Source organism: Peromyscus californicus, unplaced genomic scaffold (assembly GCF_007827085.1).
Source record: "Peromyscus californicus insignis strain IS unplaced genomic scaffold, ASM782708v3 Scaffold_11__1_contigs__length_118956290, whole genome shotgun sequence".
NCBI classification, from domain to species: domain Eukaryota; kingdom Metazoa; phylum Chordata; class Mammalia; order Rodentia; family Cricetidae; genus Peromyscus; species Peromyscus californicus.
This window is the reverse complement of record NW_026294402.1, coordinates 61,073,359-61,093,094: the sequence shown is the minus strand read 5'-3', so window position 1 is coordinate 61,093,094 and position 19,736 is coordinate 61,073,359. Positions and strand designations below refer to the sequence as shown.

General features: G+C 48.3%; 1 protein-coding gene across 1 annotated transcript in view; it reads right to left on the bottom strand.

The window, feature by feature from the left end:
- Dapk2 (death associated protein kinase 2) overlaps window positions 1-19,736 on the bottom strand; it is a 112,288-nt gene that overhangs the window by 12,949 nt on the left and 79,603 nt on the right. The window contains exons 5-6 of the mRNA XM_052730139.1: window positions 18,151-18,289; window positions 490-619 (exon numbers count right to left, since the gene is read on the bottom strand). Of these exons, the coding sequence (XP_052586099.1) occupies window positions 490-619; window positions 18,151-18,289 (269 nt within the window). The remainder of the gene's footprint in view (window positions 1-489; window positions 620-18,150; window positions 18,290-19,736) is intronic.

The following is a 19,736-nucleotide window of genomic DNA, read 5'->3' as shown; positions in this document are numbered from 1 at the left end:
ACCCAGGGCCTAGTAAGACAATTCCTTCTCAACCCTTTCGGGTGATAGCAGGTATCCCAAGGCATCATTTCTCAGCCCAGACATGAGGATTGTTCTTGGAATTTCCCTCCCTTCTACTGTGTGAGAGTGTGTGAGAGTGTGTGTGAGAGAGAGAGAGAGAGTGTGTGTGTGTGTGTGTGTGTGTGTGTGTGTGTGTGTGTGTGTGTGTGTACGCGCACAGGAAGACAGCCTTGGCTATTGGTCCTTCAGTACAACCCACCTTATTTTTTGAGACAGGACCTTTCGGTGGCCTGGAACCTATCAAGTAGGCTAGGCTGGCTAGCCAGTGAGCCCCAGGGGTCTACCTGTCTCTGCCTCCCCAGCTCTGGGATTATAAGAGTGCACAACTACTCTTGGCTTTCTTACATGGATTCTGGGGCTTGATGCCAGGTCTGGATTCTCTCCTCAGCCCCAATGCCAGATTGAGAGAAAAACAGTCCCAAAACTCACCAACAAATTCTGGTGTTCCAAAAATGTTTTTAAACTCAACTCCGTCTTCTATTTCATGAGCCAGGCCAAAGTCAATCAGCTTGATGTGTGGGATGGGGATGGTCTTGTCTAACAACATGATGTTTTCTGGCTGGAGGACAGAACAGAAAGAAGGAGAGACAATAATTAAAGTGTTGTTTTGTATTTTCCTTTGGGGTTAGGGTAGGGTTTTGTGCGCTTTTGGGTGGGGGGACTAAAACAACGAAGTTCTTGTTTTTGTGTCCTAGGTCTTCTCAAATCCAGCACCAAGGGTCAAGGGCCAGCTTTGACTAACCCTGTATAGACAGCAAAGCTAGAGGACTGGGCTGTAATGTCTGATCTGTCTCTGAATGGAAGATCTCTTCAGTGTGGTTCACTGCTTCCTTGTCACTCAGACGGGACTGAGCAGATACTTCTAGCCTCTCCAGTAAGCAAAGCCACCTCCCTGCGTGAGTGTGAGGTGAGGGGGACACACAAGCTTCCCCCAGGTCTACACAAGGTTTGCTGGCCTTGATCGACTGTGTCACCTCCCTCTTCCCTCTGGCCAGCCAGCTTCCTGTTGACTTTCTCTGAGACTAACCAACTTCTCTATGTGTGTTTAACTAATTTGGGCTTTTGGCAGGACATAAAAACAAAATGCACCTGACTTCCAGGGAAAATACCAGCCGCCCAAGCTATTTCCGGCCCTGAAACAGCTGGTGGCCTGACTGACAACTCAGGTAGGTTTGGCAGGAAGAGAGGAGACACTGGCCAGACCCTCACAGCCTGTGTGTCCCCCCCCCCCCCGCCCCCCGCCACATCCATCTCTCAGCTCCCAGGGAAGCTGGGACAGGGTCCTGAAGTCCACCCTCATCATTCCCATCTAAGCCCAAGACTAGACAGGAAGTGGGCAGGTCTACCTGCTCAGCCATTTTTCCTCTACTCCTCCAATGACTGTCTTAGATACCATTTAAATTGGCCTGTCCTGAAAACTTCACCCACACAAACCTTATACACACAACATTCACTACAGCACCTCCACAAGAGCCCTAAGGTACAAAATGCCCATCAACTGAAGAAGAGACAGAGTGTGACATACCCACACCACATATAATATTCGCACAGGAGGACTTACTTTTTTTCAGGCTCAGGACAAAATCCAGAATCTTTACTTATGTAAGATAAGTATTCTTACCAGCCCTAAAAATACTATTTGATGATAAAAAAAGAATAAAATAAAAAGATAAAAGGAAATTAAGTATTGATAAATGTTACAATGTAGGTAAGATTTGAACATGATATACTAACCAGGTGCTGGGTTGCGCCTGAAACCCTAGTGCCTGAGATACTAAGTAGGAAGACTGAAGTGAATTTGAGGTTGGCCTGGGCGACATCTTAAGTCTCTTCCAAAAAAGAAGGGGGAGGAGGAGGAAAGAGAGGAGAAAGAGAAAGAGAACATGCTAAAAGAGAGAAATGTACACAAAAGGGCACATAACACAGGATTCTGTTTATGAGGAATACACGCAGAGACTAGGCAAATACTCATGGACAGAAAGGATATTAGTAACTGAATAAGACTTGGGGAATACGGTCAGTGAGGTGGCTCACCATGTAAAGCAGTGGTTCTCAACCTTCCTAAAGCTGCAGCCCTTTAATACAGTTCCTCAGGTTGTGGTGATCCCCAACCATAAAAATATTTTCATTGCTACTTCATAACTATAATTTTACTGCTAGAAATGATAATGTAAATATCTGATATGCAGGATATCTGATATGCGACCCCACATGGTGAGAACCACTGATGTGAAGGAATTTGCTACAAGCCTGAAGGTGTAAGTTCAATCCTTGAGATCCACATGGTGGAAAGGAGAGACCTGACTGCGGCAAGTTGACCTCTGACCTCCGTATGTGCACAGTTGCACATGCGTATGCACAAATACATAAAAATACAATAAAAAGAATTTTTTAAAAGACTGGGGAATAGGTAGGAACTGCTAATAAATGTGTAATTTCTTGAGGGTGATAAATATATTCTAAAATTAATTCTAAAACTGCACTGCAAACGATTGTGCTTTTGGTTATAAAATCTATCGTTTACACACAGCATGGGGGACCATGTCATATGTGGACTACAGCTCAGAAAAGCTCTTAACCAGATAAACATGTTAGAGAGCTCAGAAGTCACCGTTCTCAAAAGAACTGAGGAGTTCCCACCTTGCCATAAAAGAACTGAGGAGTTCCCACCTTGCCATAAAAGAACTGAGGAGTTCCCACCTTGCCATAAAAGAACTGAGGAGTTCCCACCTTGCCGTAAGAACTGAGGAGTTCCCACCTTGCTCCTTTGCTTACAGGTGTCTGTACCTGGAGGTCTTCTGGCCCTCCTGCTCCCAGTAAAATCCTGACTGGACTTGCTCAAACTGTCTCTCCCGAGAAGACATTCCTTATGCCCCAGGCCCTACCTGAATGTGAGCAGATCTTGGTCATCCCTAGGCCCCTCTGCTTATTCAGATCTTTTAGGACATCTGGCTGCTGTCTCCAGTCCAGCAGCCCCTCCTTCCTGACTCTCTGGCAGAACTATCCCCAGCTGGAGGGAGAACTCAGACCTTGCAATGCCCTCCCTCCCCAAATGCTGTGTGGATTCCTTATGGTGACACACTACTGAGCATGATCCTAATTCTTAGCTAAATTTACATGTAATCTGGACTGGTCACCCCCCTCCCCCAACACATACACCAGGTGTCTCTGGTTCTCTGAAGTCTCTGTGACCTCCTGTCACAGCAGCTAGAGACTTTGACTCAAGGGAGTTGAGGCCCTCCCTCGTAATTTTTCCATTTTCTTTTTGGTTTTTTTGGTTTGTTTAAATAACACGTTTCCTTTTGCATTTTTAAAGCTTGTTTATTCTTCCTCCCCTCTAGAGATTACTCTCAACGTTATTTTGAAAATGTGTCAAAGTCCTTTCCCAAGGCAGATCAGATTTTTCATCTCTGCTGAAGGCGTGTGAGGGCAGAGGAGGTCCGGAGACAAGACCCGTGTCCGTGGCCCCATTCCAGTGTCCCCGCCCAGCACTCTGATGGCTGCCATAGGAACACCGTGTTATTCTTTGCACTGAGACATATCTTCCCTACTAGCCATTACCTCCCTGCCAGGCAGCTTCTCCTCTATTCTACCCACATCACTGGCCACCTTGTTAGGAACTTCTCCTGGGCCTGAGACGGCTCTTGCACTGAGAGGCCATGCCCCAGCAGAACCCAGCACAGCACCACAATGAATGCAATGGGAGCCATGGGCCACAGAAATGGACATCCTAGACCTGGAGATCTTCAGGACAACAGAGCAACAGAGATGAGGCAGAAAAGAATTGAGACTGAAATCTCTAGGGCCGTGCTACCCTGAGAGAAGAAGAGACAGTCCCAGGTCTTGTATCTAGTCAGATCTGTAGCTCACGATACAGAGGCAATAGTCTGTCCACTGGCTTAGAAGAACGGTGGAAGATGATATTTTCTTACCCATCTTATTTCTAGCCCTTGCCTGGAGCAGGGCTGCTTAGAGCACTTCCCCTCTCTGCCCCCTCCCCAAATCTGGCGATGTCTATTCACATTTCAGTTAAGATAGCCAGTCTCTTCCAAAAGGTCTTCCTGACACCCCTCCCTTCCCAGATCCCCAACACCCTGCACTTCCCCATTAGAGTACTTCCTTCATCCCAAAGCTAGAGTTCCTCTCTCACTCTCCGTCTCCCTCCACGGGCTTCAAGCTTCCTAAGAGCCTTCTTCTAGCATCTCCCCGGAGCTTCGGAGAGAGTCTGGCAGCCACCAAGTGCTCAGTAAGTGTTCCCTGAGAGGAGACAAGCACCCTTTAGTAAGCCGATGCAATATGCAGGACCTAGTACTAACCAAACACATGGTATAGTTTACACCTCACTCAACTGCCTCAAGCAGTGGGTGTTATTCCTTTCTAGCTGAAGAAGTAGCCAAGACATCAGCCAAGGGACATGGGGACTTAAGCATTTATCTGTCATACCCAGAGCTCTTGCTCCCACACTCTAGACTAAATATCCTTCTCCCTGCTTGAGCTAGGGAATCCAGGTGGTTTAGTGTCTGGAGCAGGTGCCCGCCTGCCTCCACAGGACGCCTATTCTTCTGTGGATGCTTCCATGCAGATGAGCATCATCATCCAAACCATGTCCCCAGCCTGGCTTTCACATCTCCAAGTGCTCCTAAGCTCGGTGCCGTCATCTCAGACAAGAAAACCAAATAGGGCGAAGGAGTGCTTGGAGAGACGGCTCAGCACGTAAGAGCTCTTCCAGGGGACCGAGTTCAGTTCTCAGCACCCATGTCAAGCTGGTCACAGTAGCTTGTGACTCCAGCTCCCAGGGATCTGACACCGTCTGCCAGGTTCCAGAGATACTTGCATATATGAAACATTATACACACAGATGTACAGATGTATACATAAATAAATATGGAAAATGGGAAGTCCTGGGAGGATGGACCCAAGTTTGGTATACACAAAGAAACATTACCTGAGGAGTTCAACCTGGGAGGTGGCCTTTGGGCTGCAGGAATATTCTGCTGGGTGGTAAGACTGGGATTCTTTTTTTTTTTTTTAAACTAGCTCTGTAGACAGAGATCCTCCTGCCTCTGCCTCCCAACTCCTGGGATTGGCTAGGACAGGGATTCTTATTCCCACTTCACCAGCTACTCAATGAGCTACTTGAATTAGATGGCCCTATATGCTCAAACCTGCCCTGACTGGGTGCAGAAAGGCCATTGGCTCCCTGCCACCAAATGATATTGCTGCTTCCAGGCCACCAAGGGAAATCTTGGAGTCTTCACAGGGCTTCTTCCTTCTGCTGCTCCAGCCTCCAGTAACAGCCTGACCATTTCCAGGGGCCAGAGACTCATCTCAATGAGAACACGATCTTTGCTGCCACCCTGAGAAGCAGGTGCTACTAGCTTTCCCATTTCACAGATGCAGGAAACTGATGCCTAGAGAACTGTAAGACTAGCCCCAAGGCCCATCAGCTCACCATGGCAGGAGAGCTTCCCTGGCAGCCCAGCTCCTAATAAGATCACATCATCCACTCTTGTTAAATATCTTCAGTGGTCCCAGTGACCCAAAGAAGCTCATTCTGATGACTGAGGCACTCACATCCCAACAACACCAGCACCCGAGCCCCCCCTTACCTTTCCAGCCTTGTACCCCACACCTGGACCTACTCTCATTTCCCCACGGGGTGGGTACCACTACCTCAGGCACCTCAGATCAGCTCTGGTCCATCCTCAGATGCAGCTCTATTCTTTTTCAATATTTTATTTAATATTAATACATGCATATAAGGTTTTGGTCAAGCCCACCCCCAAACACCTTCACTGAGTTCATTTACCTCTCCTGTGTGGGCACAGATGTGGAACCATCTACTGGAGCCTGAGCAGCCTCCCCGGGCTGCATCCCTGAAAAAGACACTCTCCCAAGGCTGTAACTGCTACTTTTGCCTGAAAGCCTCTGCTACTCTTCTCCACACTTTTCCAGGCCATGCCCATGACCCTGTTCCTTTTTCTCCCTTATTTTCAAGGCTCTAATCCTCCACAGCCAACGGTGCTTACCAGCGGTCCTCACTGTAGGCTGTCTCTCATCTATAATGACACTTTCCTAGGTGGGTGGCCTTTTCCCTAGGGAAAGTCAACTCAATTCAAGGTTCCTGGCGTGGTCTCTGCTATCTGCACCATATTCCATTAACAGTCTCGTAAATGCAGTGAAAGAATTCCAGTCAGGTTTTCCACCCTTCTCTGCCTGCTGTAAGCCCTTTGGCCACCACTAGGAGTGCTAGAGAGCCCTACTGCCCAGAGAGCTGCTAACAGGGCTAAGGTATGGTCTGAAAGGTAGCCTGGGATCTGGCAAACTGGCAGTTCTCCAGGTTGAGATCTTTGATCCCACCTCCCCAAATAGAACACAGTGGTAGAAAAGAGCCCAAGCCTTGGGCCTGGGAAACAGTTTCAGGTCCACTAGCAAAGGTGTTGAGCTTAACAGACTACTTCCTTTCTTTGGACCTAGCTCTCAACTCTAAGTGAGGCATCCGATGTCATCCAAAGGCCCTTTGAGATACAGGTTTAGCAGTTTGGGGCAAATTTCTGCTGCTGGACACGAAACGGATCCTGTCTCTCTGCCTCAGGTCAGGAAGGAAGAATAGGCTGCTGTAGTCACAGGAGGTTGGGCCCCCGCCAGACTACCCTGTGGGCAGTACAATCCTATCTATCCTCCTCCAACGGTATTCACTTCCACCAGGTACTTAACCCACGCACCTGACATCACCTGCAAAGCACGGCTGGGGGAAGGCTCCACATTCTTTAGGTGCTGCTGCCCAGAATCCAGAGAGCTGCTACTGGGGGGTGGGGTGGGGTGGAACTGCCCCCACCTGTCAAAACAAACATGCCCAACTTGGCCTGCCACACACGAAAGGCACCCTGGGAGAAGTCAACATGCCCCCTTATGGCCTAGTAGATTCTGCTAACGATGCCTATCGTGGTACCAACTGGAAGCTGGTCCTCCAAGGGGGACCCATGTTTCTCGGGACCAGTACAGCATGCTCAGTGGTTGAGACAGGATGGAGGCAACCTCAAGAACTATGCAGTAAAGTGCAAAACACAAGGGCTTGGCGTCAGGCAGGTCTCGGTTCACCTCTCAGCTCTGCCACTGAAAATACGAAACATGGGCAAAAGTCCTTGGTCCTTTTGGGGGCCTCTCTCTCTTATCTATAAGTGGGTACATGTTGGGGCCACAAGGGATCTCAGAGGTCATTTAGTCAGCCATGTTGCACGGAAGCCCAGAGAGGTCAAGAAGCTGCCAAGGTCACAGAACAAGGGGCAGAGCTCAAGTGTAGTGAGTCCCCGGGTGCCTCATGTGGCCTGCCTGCTGCTGGGTGAGGCTGAGGCCGAGGCCCAGCTGGGCTTGTGCTATGAGGACAAGAAAACTTCATGAACAATCCAAGCCCAAGCCCAAATTGGTCAGGGACCTCTGGGCAACCTGAGAAAGCAGGACGAATCATAGGCAACCCTGACCCACAAGCCTCCAGTGTAGCCAATGCCCATTGCCCATTCTGTCTGTCATTCAAAGACTTCCTGGGCCCCGACCCCACTGTCAGCTCAGCATCGACTTCATCCCCCTGCCTCCTCTGCCCCGACCAGCAGTTTATTCTGCCAGGCACTCCCATTCTAATAGCTGCCCAAGCTCAACACCCACACAGTCTGTGGCCCATCTCTCCAGCACACCACCAGTTCCCACCCAAGGGCCTGTGTGATGATTACAGAGGCCTCTGGCAGAGCACCACCAGGACAATGATAATCACTTCCTTACATGTCCTGCCCACACTGCCCCAGGAGGCAAGTCGGGGGCTTTGCCTCTTACAGCCATCTCTGGCATCCAAGAGTGGCCAGCCTCGTAGCAGGTGTTCAGTTATTGGTTCCAAGTAAGCAAATGAATAAACCAACAGTTATCCAGTACTTCTCACACTGCCCACTTTCAGAGAATCAGTGCAGGTAACGGCTAACAGTACAGGCCTTGGAATCTGGGCTCAGGTGCCATTCTGCCGTGAACAGCAGCCTGACACGGAGCAAGACACCTGACACTTCTCTCAGCTACAAATTCGGGATAATAACGAAAGCTACCTCTAGAGCAGAGGTTCCTCCACCTTCCTAATGCTGCAACCCTTTAATACAGTTCCTCATGGTGTGGTGACCTCCAATCATAAAAATTATTTTCATCGCTACTTGTCAACTGTAATTTTGCTACCATTATGAACTGTAATATAGATATCTGTGTCTTCTGATGGTCTTAGATGACCCCTGTGAAAGGATTGTCCAACCCCCAAGGGAGTCATGACCCACAAGTTGAGAATGGTTACTCTGGAGGCTTTCTAAGAGGGTCAAACATGATGCCCAAGGTGACCCACGGCCATTATCCTCAGCACTGTGACCATCTGCTTGATTCTCTCCCTCTTAGGATGAGGACATGATCATCTGCCATCTTTCCAGGTACCGCCCAAGTCCTGCCTCTCCTAGGAGTCATCACCCGAATCTGCAGCCCAGCCTTCTCCCCTCCCCAAGTCATCTCCACTGTGCCCAAGCATTCCAGGAGTAAGTTCCTTGTTGCTGTTATTGTTTGGTTTTGCTTTTTGAGATAGGATCTCACTCTGTAGACGAAGCTAGCCTGGAACACTCAGTGATCCTGCCTCAGCCTGCTGCGCACTGAGAATGACAGGGAAGAGCCACCATGCTTGGCTTCCTGATAATGAGTCTTGCTTCCCCCACTGCATTAATAGATAACACACCTTCCTAGTGCTCCTCAGAACATCTAGCCAGCAAGCATGCATAATGTACAGAAAAACAACTCATAGCACTTGACCGTCTACGAGGCCAGCACACTCAGCTCACCTGATCTCCACCGTATGAGGCCAGTCCTGCCAGGATTCAGGCCACACAGATGAAGAAACCAAGGCAAAAGAGATCAAGGGTTTACCCAAGGTGTCTCTGCCAAGTAGGGGCTGGAGCTGAGGCTACAGCGGTATGCTTCCTACCCTAAGATGTCTCCCTTCCTCTAACTGATGCAACCATGTCCTTGGGATCACCCCAGCCTGCCGGCAGAGTGGGCATTTCGAGTTGGCTCTGGTGTCTCAGTCAGGGTGCCACCCCAGTTCCCTGCTTTTCCCAGAAGAGCCACCGCTGTGGCTTAGGGAAGGGCCTAACTCAGCTGCTCTTAGATTTGCCAAGCCGCAGCCTCCACCCGCTCGCCAGCAGTGGGGCCACCATGTGGCTCTGACCTCTTGTCCTCTGTTGAGAAAAGCAGGAAAGATCACTGCCTATTCTATCTCTGCTCTGCTGGGGAGGAAGAGGTAAAGATTCACTACTGCTATGGAGACCTGGTTGGTAGTCCTCTGACCTATGCCTTTAAAGTGCTGGGATAACAGGTCCACTACCATATCTGACTCTAACTCTACTCAAGGCCATGCAAGCTAGGACCACATGACAACCAGAACTCCTTACGGGCTCTCTGTATTTATTCCTCAGCAGACCTGTGGAGCCACTAGATGAGGTCAGACTGGCTACTACCCCTGTCTAAGCAATGAAGAATCTGACCCGAGCGCTAATATTCTGAGTTCCGTGCTGTTTGGGGGCCTCCTATGATTCAGAGGCCTGTTGCTTCTCAGAATTCCCTGGGGACCATATTAAGATGACCAGATTAATTAACTTCTACTCCAGGAGTGGGGCTCACAGTCAGGGATGTAAAACAAGCTCTGCAAAGAACCACAGTGACTCTTTGTGAGTGAGTGCTCAGCATTTGTCACCAGGGGTGACTCTGGCATCAGACAGACACAGATTTGTGTTCTGTTTCCGCCCTGTGCTGTGACCTTAGCAGGCCACTCCCTTACGTGAGCTTTCGCTGGTTCATCAGCCAAATGAGAAAACTAATATGGCTAGGTTAGATCATTTTGGTTTGTTTTTGTTTTTTAGGTTTTTTTGTTTGTTGTTTTTTTAAGACAGGGCTTCTCTATGTAGCCCTGGCTGTCCCGGAACTCGCTCTGTAAACCAGGCTGGCCTCAAACTCAGAGATCTGCCTGCCTCTGCTTCCTGAGTGCTGGGATTAAAGGTGTGCACCACCATCCCCATGATAGTTAAGGAGGCACAGTGAAGTCCTAGGAGCTTCCTAGTAACCTCTCTTTTCTATGGTGCAGCCTGCTGCATGGAGAACATGAGAGACACATGCAGAGAACCAGAAGAGACCCTCATATGGTACCACCATCCCCCCAGCTGTGCTCGGTGTCAAACCTGGGAACTCATGCACACAGAGCAAGCGTTCCCCCAGTGAACTCCATATCCCCAGTCCTATTACCATTGGTACGTCACCATTCTTTTAATTTTACTTTTAGCTTTCATAATATGTGCTCAATGAATGCCAACTGTCACTATTACTCCATCACGGCTACCACCATAGCACTGAATTCGGCACTACCTTGCTCATGAGTACCTTTGTTTACCAGGTCTCAGAGAATTCGATAGGAATTTTGTGATTGTTAATACAGGGCTATTTACCAAAATTTGAAACTTAAATAAATTGAGTTAAAAACTAGAAATAGTTAAGACTCATAATTTATCTTTTATAGAACTATAATTGAGTATTGTCTAGTCTATTTCAGTTACTCTCACTTTTATATCTGTCTACCCCATGGCAGTAAGAGACAGCAGCATGCCACTGAAATTGGCCACAGTGTATATATTTACCACAAAAACTGAAACGACAAGTCAGCCCTCAACTCTTCTTCTCTTCCTCTTCCCCCTCCCCCTCCTCTCTCTCTGCCCCCTCCTCTTCTTCCTCCTTCTCCTTTTCTTCTTCTTAAATAGATTTGTTTATTTTATGGGCATTTGCCTGCTTGACTGTGTACCATGGCTTGCAGTGCCCACAGTGACCAGAAGAGGGTGATGGGTCCCCTGGGACTGGAGTTAAAAATGGTTGTGAGTCACTATGTGGGTGCTGGGAAGCAAGCCGAGGTCCTCCAGAACAGGAGTCAGTGCTCTCAACTGCTAAGTCATCTCTCCATCTCAATCTATTGTCTTTTTTACTCTAGATTATTAAAAGTTATGAAAATTGCTTAATAATGTGATCAAACATAAGAGGATACCATGTCTATAGGAACTGCTTTGTTAACAGTACAGAAAATCAACTATACTTCTGATAGTCAAAAATTAATGTCTAAATTCAGTAGAAAAATTGCTCAGGTCATTTGCTAAATATGTAAATTTCCCTATGATTTGTCTCATTTTCACCTCACTTAACGTAGACGGTATCAACTTACACTCCTGTCAAACTGTACTCATTTGTTGGCTACAGCCATGTACAAGAGTCTGGCAAGAGCCAAGGGAATGCTATAAGTTACATGAAAATCAATCTGCTATCTGGGATTTACAATAAAAATTACATATTTATTCCATTTATAAAGTGTGTGCCACAAACCTTCATATCAATAAAATTGACAGTATATGTACATATGTATTGTGATACTTGCATGTGTATAGTAATTGTGGATATACATACATTTCCCTAGAGAACTCAATGTCAGAAAAACACTCCTGCGTAGGGCCTAGTGTGGTGGCTCATCGACGTCATCCTAACCCTTGGAAGCAGAGGCAGAAGGACTGCTGGGAGTTTAAGGTCATCCAATATGATACCCTGTCTCAGAAAGAGAGACAGAGAGGGAGAGAGAGAGGGGAGAAGGAGGAGGAGGAAGAAGGGAGGAAGGAAGGAAGGAAGGAAGGAAGGAAGGAAGGAAGGAAGGAAGGAAGGAAACACCTAAAACCAAACCCAAACACACAAAAACAACACTGCAGAATCTCAGAAGAGCAGGCTAGTGCTGGAGTTTTCCAGACAAGGCAACTGAGGTATATGTAATAAAGTTAGGCAAGTTATTCAAGGCCACACGACTAATGTCTAGCCAGCTTCAGTCCAGGTCTTCCTGCTTTTTCTACTCTCCTTAGCTGCTTCTAGAATCAAGAGTCTTCCATTCCTACTGAGAGCTGCTGCAGCAGCATCGGGGCTCCTGGTAGGCTGCGATGGGACTTCAAAGAAACCATGTGAGGCTGGGCTCAGGTAGAGGGCAACACACAGCTGGGGAAGCCAGACACCTCTGAGTCCCCTAACATGCCAGGAAAGGAAATGGGCACAGGAGAGGGGACATTTTTGCTCAACTGAAAAATGAGGCACATGTTGGCCCTAGCAGACTGAAGAACACAGTTCTTTCTCTCTCCGCATTCCTGTACCCATAACCCATGACCAGTTACTCACTCTCCAGTGCATGCACACTCGATAGCAACCAGTAATGTCCAGTTTTTAAACATGACTAAAATCTTAGAAAAAGAAAACGATGTAACCAGATAGGAAACTAACCCTGTAAAGAATAAGATTAGAAGCCAGGGATGGTGGCACATGCTCGTAACTTGGGAGGCACAGGCAGGAGGACCGAGTATATGTAGTCATTTTTGGTTATACAGCAAGTTTGAAGCCGGCCTGGCCTACATGAGACCCTGTCTCAGAAACACAAAACAAAGTGTGTAGCCCAGCCCAGAGCCTGGATTAACTGCATGAATAACAAGTGCCACTCTGTCATCTGATACTTGTGTGGTCCTGGGCATGTTACTTAATCTCTCTGAATCTCAACTGTTTGGTGTGTAAAAACATGACATCACCTTCTGCTGCCATGAGGATCAAATGAGGAAAAAGGTGTAAGCATGCTGCATTCTAGAAAGTACTATGTCTTTAAAGTGTTAACCATTATCACCCTAAGAGAAGCTCGACCAGCAGTCTCTATTACACCATGACCATAAAAACAGCACTAAGGATGATTCTGGGCATAAAGGAGCTTGGAAGCTTGGGTTTGGGGGGAGTCCTTGCTCTGGAGTTTACCCTCTTATTAGTGTTCATAATAATTAAAAGCCTCCTCAGAGTTTTGAGTTTCTGGATTACATACAATTTTAGTCATTTCTCATGGTTTATTATTTTTGCTTAATATACCATCAGTCTGGGGCCCCTCCATTTATTTCAGAGTTCTCAGGCTGGATTTGGTTGGTGGAAAGGCTCAGGGGAGAAACCACACCAAGACCGCATATAAACGCCTTCTAGAAGTCGCTATTTGTACATGAGACCATGTACAAAGGTGAGGTTACTAAGGCCAATTTCCTGGTGACCTGACCCATGGATAGCCTGGCTGATGGTCACTGATACCAACAGGCCATCGGCCATGTCCCTCCCAACAGGGGAATACCACTTACTCTTCTTCCATTCTAGCCTACCAAATCTGTGTCCAGTTTACAATATGTGCCAAAATGATCTCCACTCTGCCCGAGGCAGAGAGCTCACTCCTTGGAAGTGGGCATGGTTAGTGAGGACCTATTAGGTTTTTTTTTTTTGTTTTTTTTTTTTTTTTTGGTTTTTCGAGACAGGGTTTCTCTGTGTAGCTTTGCGCCTTTCCTGGATCTCGTGCTGTAGACCAGACTGGCCTATTAGGTTTTATTGCAGATGGCCTCTTCACCAAGCCTCACCGCGTCCATCTCCCTGAAGACATTAGGCCCCTGGAAGGCAGGGGCTGCGTCACACTGTTTAATTGCTTTTCCCCTGTGTTACAGTAGGTCCTCAATAAACGTGCATTCTGGTGAACTAGCTGCTAGGTGCTGAACATTCATGAGCACACTTGCTTGTCACTAAGGCATTCATTCATTTGTTCCTTCATTTATTCAGCGCCCAGTGACTCTTACTATGCCAGGCACCACGCCACAGAAAGTGATTCATAAAGAACAGTGCTCCCAGAGAGCCCTGCACCTTGCCTGGGCCAAGCAGCAGAGCTGGCCCTGGTGGTATGAGTGTGGGTGACCCAGATCTGAGGGCTTGAGAGCAGGAGAACTGGCCCCGCCCCTTGCTGCAGGCTGCAGTGGGTGAGCTAGCCGAGGCAGGGCTGGAGAGCTCGCCTGGGTAGTGACCATGAGGGAAAGCTGGCGGGCTGACCAACCCAGCTACCCCCCAGGCCCAGACCCAGGGCTATGAGTGGGCCCACCCCATTATCCACCTCATCTGTGAACTGTTAGAGCACGTGAAGGGAACGAACTATAGCTTCAAAATGGCAAGGTCTTTATGGCACAGGACAACAGCAGGAAATCCCCGAGGAACCCCAGGGACAGCCCATTACTGGTGATACAGCAGAAACTAGAGGCTTCGAACCAGACCAATGACTCACAGCAATGAAGACTTGCAAGTAAAGATAAATGGACTAAAGGGTAAACTCTGTGACTCAAAGGGCCACACCACAGCTTCCAGGACAGGATTCTTCTTTGTTTGATTGGTTGGTTGGTTGGTTTTGTTTCATTGTTTTGTTTGGTTTTTGGTTTTTCTTTTAAATTTAGTTTTTATTTCGGGGAGAGGTTGCAAGGGTAGAGAGTGGATGTGAGGGGACAGGGAGATAGGTGGGATCAGAATTCGTGATGTGAAATCCACAGAGAATCAATAAAAGTTTAAAAATGAAAAGATCAATGCTCCCTGCAGAAGTTTGCACATTGGGAACAGAAGCAAAGGGGCTGGATAATTCTCAGTTATACTTTGGTCAAATAGCAGGGGCTTTCCAGAGGAAAGCAAATTCCTGCTGGGGTCTTAGAGGATGAGCAGGAAGGCCCTGGGAAGGGAAAAGGAAGAGTAGAGAGGTTGTAACACACATTCATGGTCTCTAGAATTGCCCGGAAGACGGGCCTGTGGGCATGTATGTGGAGGATTATCTTCATGCTTGTTTTTTGTTGTTGTTGTTTTTGTTTCTTTTTTGTTTGTTTGTTTGTTTTGAGACAGGGTTTCTCTGTGTAGTTTTGGTGCCTGTCCTGGATCTCGCTCTATAGACCAGGCTGGCCTCGAACTCACAGAGATCCTCCTGGCTCTGCCTCCCGAGTGCTGGGATTAAAGGCGTGCACCACAGCCACAGGCTTATCTTCATGTTAATGGGTGTGGAAAGACCTCTATTTATCATGGGTGGGACCCTTCCTGAAAAGGGGATCCAGGAGTCTATAAAATGGAGAAAGTCAGCTAAGCATGAGCATGGGTTCATTCCCTCTCTGCTTCCTGACTACCTCCAAGGCCCACCTGCTTCCAGTTCCGCTGCTCTGACTTCATGATGGACTGGTCCCTTAGCTGTGAGCTGAAATAAACCCTTTCTCCCTTCAGTTGCTTTTGTCATGGTATTTTATCACAGCACCAGGCAAAGAAACTAAGACAGCTTCCCAGGAGGTCATTCACATCACAAAGGTAGCCAGACAGCTGACCCTCCTCTGCCATGGCTCCTTCCAGCTGGAAAGAGGTAAGGGATGGAGCATGGAGATGGCATGGTGGCTGTGTCCTAGGGAGGCCAGGCTTTCTTCTTGAGGAGTAAAAGAACACAGGCAAGTGGAGGGAAACAGAAGCTCTTCACAGAAAAGGAAAACTAAGAGGACTATGTGAATTTTAGATGGTAGGAAGCAACATGGAACCAAGAAACCTCTTCTAGGCTACCAGCTGGCTGTATCCTGCGAAGATAGTGGAAAATTCCAGTCCAGTGGCACACAAAGCTACATTCTAGGTACGGGAGCTGTCTCCCAACCATGAGGAAAATCTGTTTGTGGTCCTGCTGCACATCATTCCCCCAAGTTGCCGATCTGGACCTAGGCCAAGGTACCCATGAGAAGGGGGAATCAGAAAGTTCAGAGTCTGTATACCCCGAGGATGCATGGCCATGAGTGAGCTTAGCTTAGCAGCATCCTTACGCTATATGTACCAGGGTAAACTCAGGCTGTCTCTAGGCCATGGAAAATGTCCAGGCTGAGTCTGAGAGCTAGAAATAGCCCCATCAGCCACCCCACAAGAAGTCTCAGCTCTCGCAGAGCAGCGTAAGAACCACATTACCAGGGTTTGTTTTCCTGGTCTAACAGAGAGCCCAAAACATCGTAATAGGAGTTGTGTTTTCTTTTCCTCTCTTCTGGGAAGGGAGATGACAATAACAGCATGCAACACACATCTGTATGCATCACTTCACACTGCTTCCCTCTTATGTCAGCTCTGCCAGGTAGGTGGTACTCTCTGCAACAGGGCTGAAAAACCAAGGTTCAGGTGCCTTCCGGGGTATGGCGGAATGAGGTATAAAGTCCAACATGGCCGACTCCAACCCAGGCTCCCCTTCCCCACAGCAAACCGTCCCACTTCTATCAGCCTCGAGAGAAAAGACAAGAGGAGCCCATTTGGAGGCAGTGTCCAGGAGCCAGGAAAGACCCAAGAAAATAAGTTAACTGTGCATGGTGCTACTAGGAAAGAGACACAGAAGCAGTCCAGGTAGACCATGACCTGCCTGCTGTATCACCTCCCCACTATTCAAAAGCTTGCCCAGTCCCACCCTCCGCTGGGCCCCGATTTTTATTTTTATTTGGTGACAACTGAGGGGACTCTGTAAGACAACTTCAGTAGAAGTAATTCAAAATACTGTGACAACTGGCATCAGGAGGGGAACCCTGCTAGAATAAGAATTGCGACATGGGAACTGAACCCGCCCCCTGGGGTGGCTGACATAAGACTGTGCGCATGTCACATTCTCTCTGGGTCAGTCCCTCAAACCAGAACTTGGTGTCACTATAGACGTGGCCTTACCCTAACCTTCACATGAAACTAGGCACCTAAGCAATTCTGAGGTTGACCCCTGAATTACTGCATACCTCATCTAATCACTGCCGGGCCCCCAGCTGCCCAGCCGGCTCCATTCCATCCATTTTCCCAGCCAGAAGGAAGCCAGCTGAAATAGATGCCTGCTAACCTGGCCCCCTTCACCTCTCTGCATAAAGGGCAAGGGGCAAAGGGTAAAGGACACCTCCTTGGCTCACCGTCAGCGTCTCTCAACTCCTCCTGCCCTCTTCCCAGGCTCTTCCCCAGTCATGAACACACTCCCTTTTCCTGTATTTCATTGACTGTGTTGTGCTGTTACTGTGATCATGGACACCTGGACACATGGTCCTTTCCCTCTGCAAAGCCCTGTCGATTCTTTAGAAAATTCAAATGCCAGGTTTTCCAGGCATTCCTCTCTGATCACTTCAGGATCAGTCAGAGGTCTGCCCTTCAGTCTCACCAGCTCCCCAGTGCTTCCCTCTGTCACACTCTTAGAATGATTATCTTTTTTATCTGTCTCCTGCATCAGTCTCCTCAAGAGGAGGAGCGAAGCCCAGAACACGAGGCTTTCTGCAGAGAGCACTGATTAGACAGCCAGGTGTGGTGGTGCATCCGAGTAAGCCCAGCACGCGGGAAACAGGGGCAGGAGAATCAAGAGTTCAAGGCCAACCTGGGCTACATAAGACCATGACTCAAAAGCAAATAAAGAAGTCATGACAACTAACAGCAGATGGTGTTCTCCCAGAAACAGGAGTCTGCACATGAGTTGAGGGACTTCCATGAGTCAGCTCCCTGCAGAGACCCATCAGTGCATGCTCCAGAGCTCACTCAGAGAGTCAATCCCTCTGCCTCGGCCACAGTCATACTCTACGCAGTTCTATGCGGTCACGATGAACTTTCCCGACCCTGAACACCAGTTACCACAAATGATCAGTGGGCCCTGGAAGCAATCTTATGGCTCTAGTTTGAGGTAAGGCAGGAGCAGGCAGCCAATGGTCCTTGGGCTCCAAGATCTATAATCTCTGGTGAGGAGACAGAAGGCCACGCTGTGCTGGGTCTAGAGTGTCAGCCAACCTCAGCAATTCTGCAAATCCTGCTTGTCCTGCCCACTCATGACTTAGCTCTTCCTTGTCAATCAGTTTCCTCTTATGAAATGGGTTTTGCTTCAAGTTTCTCCTGGCTGGCTTTGTTTTGTTTTTAACTACGCCTCATTCTACTCTCTGGAAGAGATACAGTGTTTCCAGTTGATCAAAGGGCATCTTTCGTCAGCCCCCATATGCTGAAAGGAAAAGTAAACCGAGGTGGATACTTGGACCAGACTATTCACCACCACCTCCACCCCGCCCCCAAGGTCAGGATTTGGGGTTGAAGGTGATGAGTGGGCCTGTGACCCTTCCTATGGATGACAAGGGGACAGGGTCCCTTCTTCCTAAACACTTTTTTTGTTTTATTCCCCTTACTGACCTTGAGATCAAAGTGGGCGATTTTCTTTGTGTGAAGGTAGTTCACCCCGTCCAGGATCTGCTTAATGAAGCTGGTGGCTTCTTCCTCACTTAACGACTCCTTCTGGGCCAGGAAATCGAACAGCTCTCCTCCGGACACTCTGGAAGACACCGGCGGGGAGGGCCAGGCCCAGTTAGTTTTGCATGTCATGAGGCCTGGGTGATGGGTGCAGGGCCTACACCCGCCTCAGATTCTCTGGAAAATAGAATCCCCCTTGCCCTGCCTGGAGCTAACCTGGGTCTAGTCGGCATCAAATATTGGCTTTGCTTCTGTATGCTTTCTGTTGAACCTCAGAGTCAAGAATCACTATCAGCGTGTTCCCAGCAAAAAAAAAAAAAAAGACCTCTGCTAGTGCTCTAGGCCCAGGTCCCTCATTATTCTGGATATTACCCTTTCCCTGTAAAGAGCAGGCTGTGCCCTGCCCTGTATTACATCTTAGAAAGAGCAGCAGTTCATCCGAAGCCCCTCCATTTTGGGTATCAATGCCTTATAAGGTACAATGATGTGGCGTCTAGCTAGTGAGTTAGCTGGTGAGGTTGGGGCATGCAGGGCATGGCATGCATGCCATGGCGTGCAGGCGGAAGTCAGAGGACAACTTGCTGGCGGCGGCGGTCCTCTACTTCCAACCGTGTTTGTTCCAGGGATTGAAATTGGGCTGTCAGCCTCAGCAGCAAGCCCCTTTACCTGCTGAACCGTCTTCCCAGCCCCTGACTTGGTATCTTGTTTGTCCATAGGAACAAATACCCTTTGCCCGGTACACCCAGAAGGCAGACAGTGGTGAGTGAATTATCTGCGTTAATAAAAATTATCTCAAGAGTTCATTGCACCCATCAGACCAATGAATGACACATTCCCCTCACCCCAGATTTATGAATGGAGGAACCACAGACTGCAGCATGGCACACCATCCCACCACAGTCATGGACCCCTCCAATGTGCCTTTGTCCTGTAGATCATCAAGTAACAAATTCTAACTGTCCTGGACTCAAGTAAGCGTGACTTGCCCTGCTCTGGGACTGCCACTTGGAAGCTATCCAGACCTAGTGTCTGATCTCTGGGAGTATTTTGTTTGTACTGACCCTTTACACGTCGTTCTGGATGTGTGTATGTTTGTGTACACATGCATGTAGGAGCAAGAGGTTGACGTCAAGTGTCTGTCTCAAGTGCTCTCTGCCTTGTATTTTAGGACAAGGCCTCTCTCTGGTTCAGTGAGAGCTCATGGATTCAGCTAGACTTGAGGCCAGCAAGCTCTTCCCATCTCTTTTTCCCCAGTGATTAGAGATGTGGAGCTTCTATGTGGGAGCTGTGGATTCGAACCTAGGTCTTCACGATTATGCAGCAAGCACGTTACCCACTAAGCCATGCCCATAGTCCTGGCATAGCTCTGCCTTTTCTTTTAAAATCCTACAGTTTAGCCAGGCTTGGTGGCACATACCTTTAATCCCAGAACTTAGGAGATGGAAGCAGGCAGATCTCTGCGTGTTCCAAGACAGCCAGAGCTACAGAGAAGGATCCTATAGAGCATGTTTTTTCTTGGCTTAGCTCTT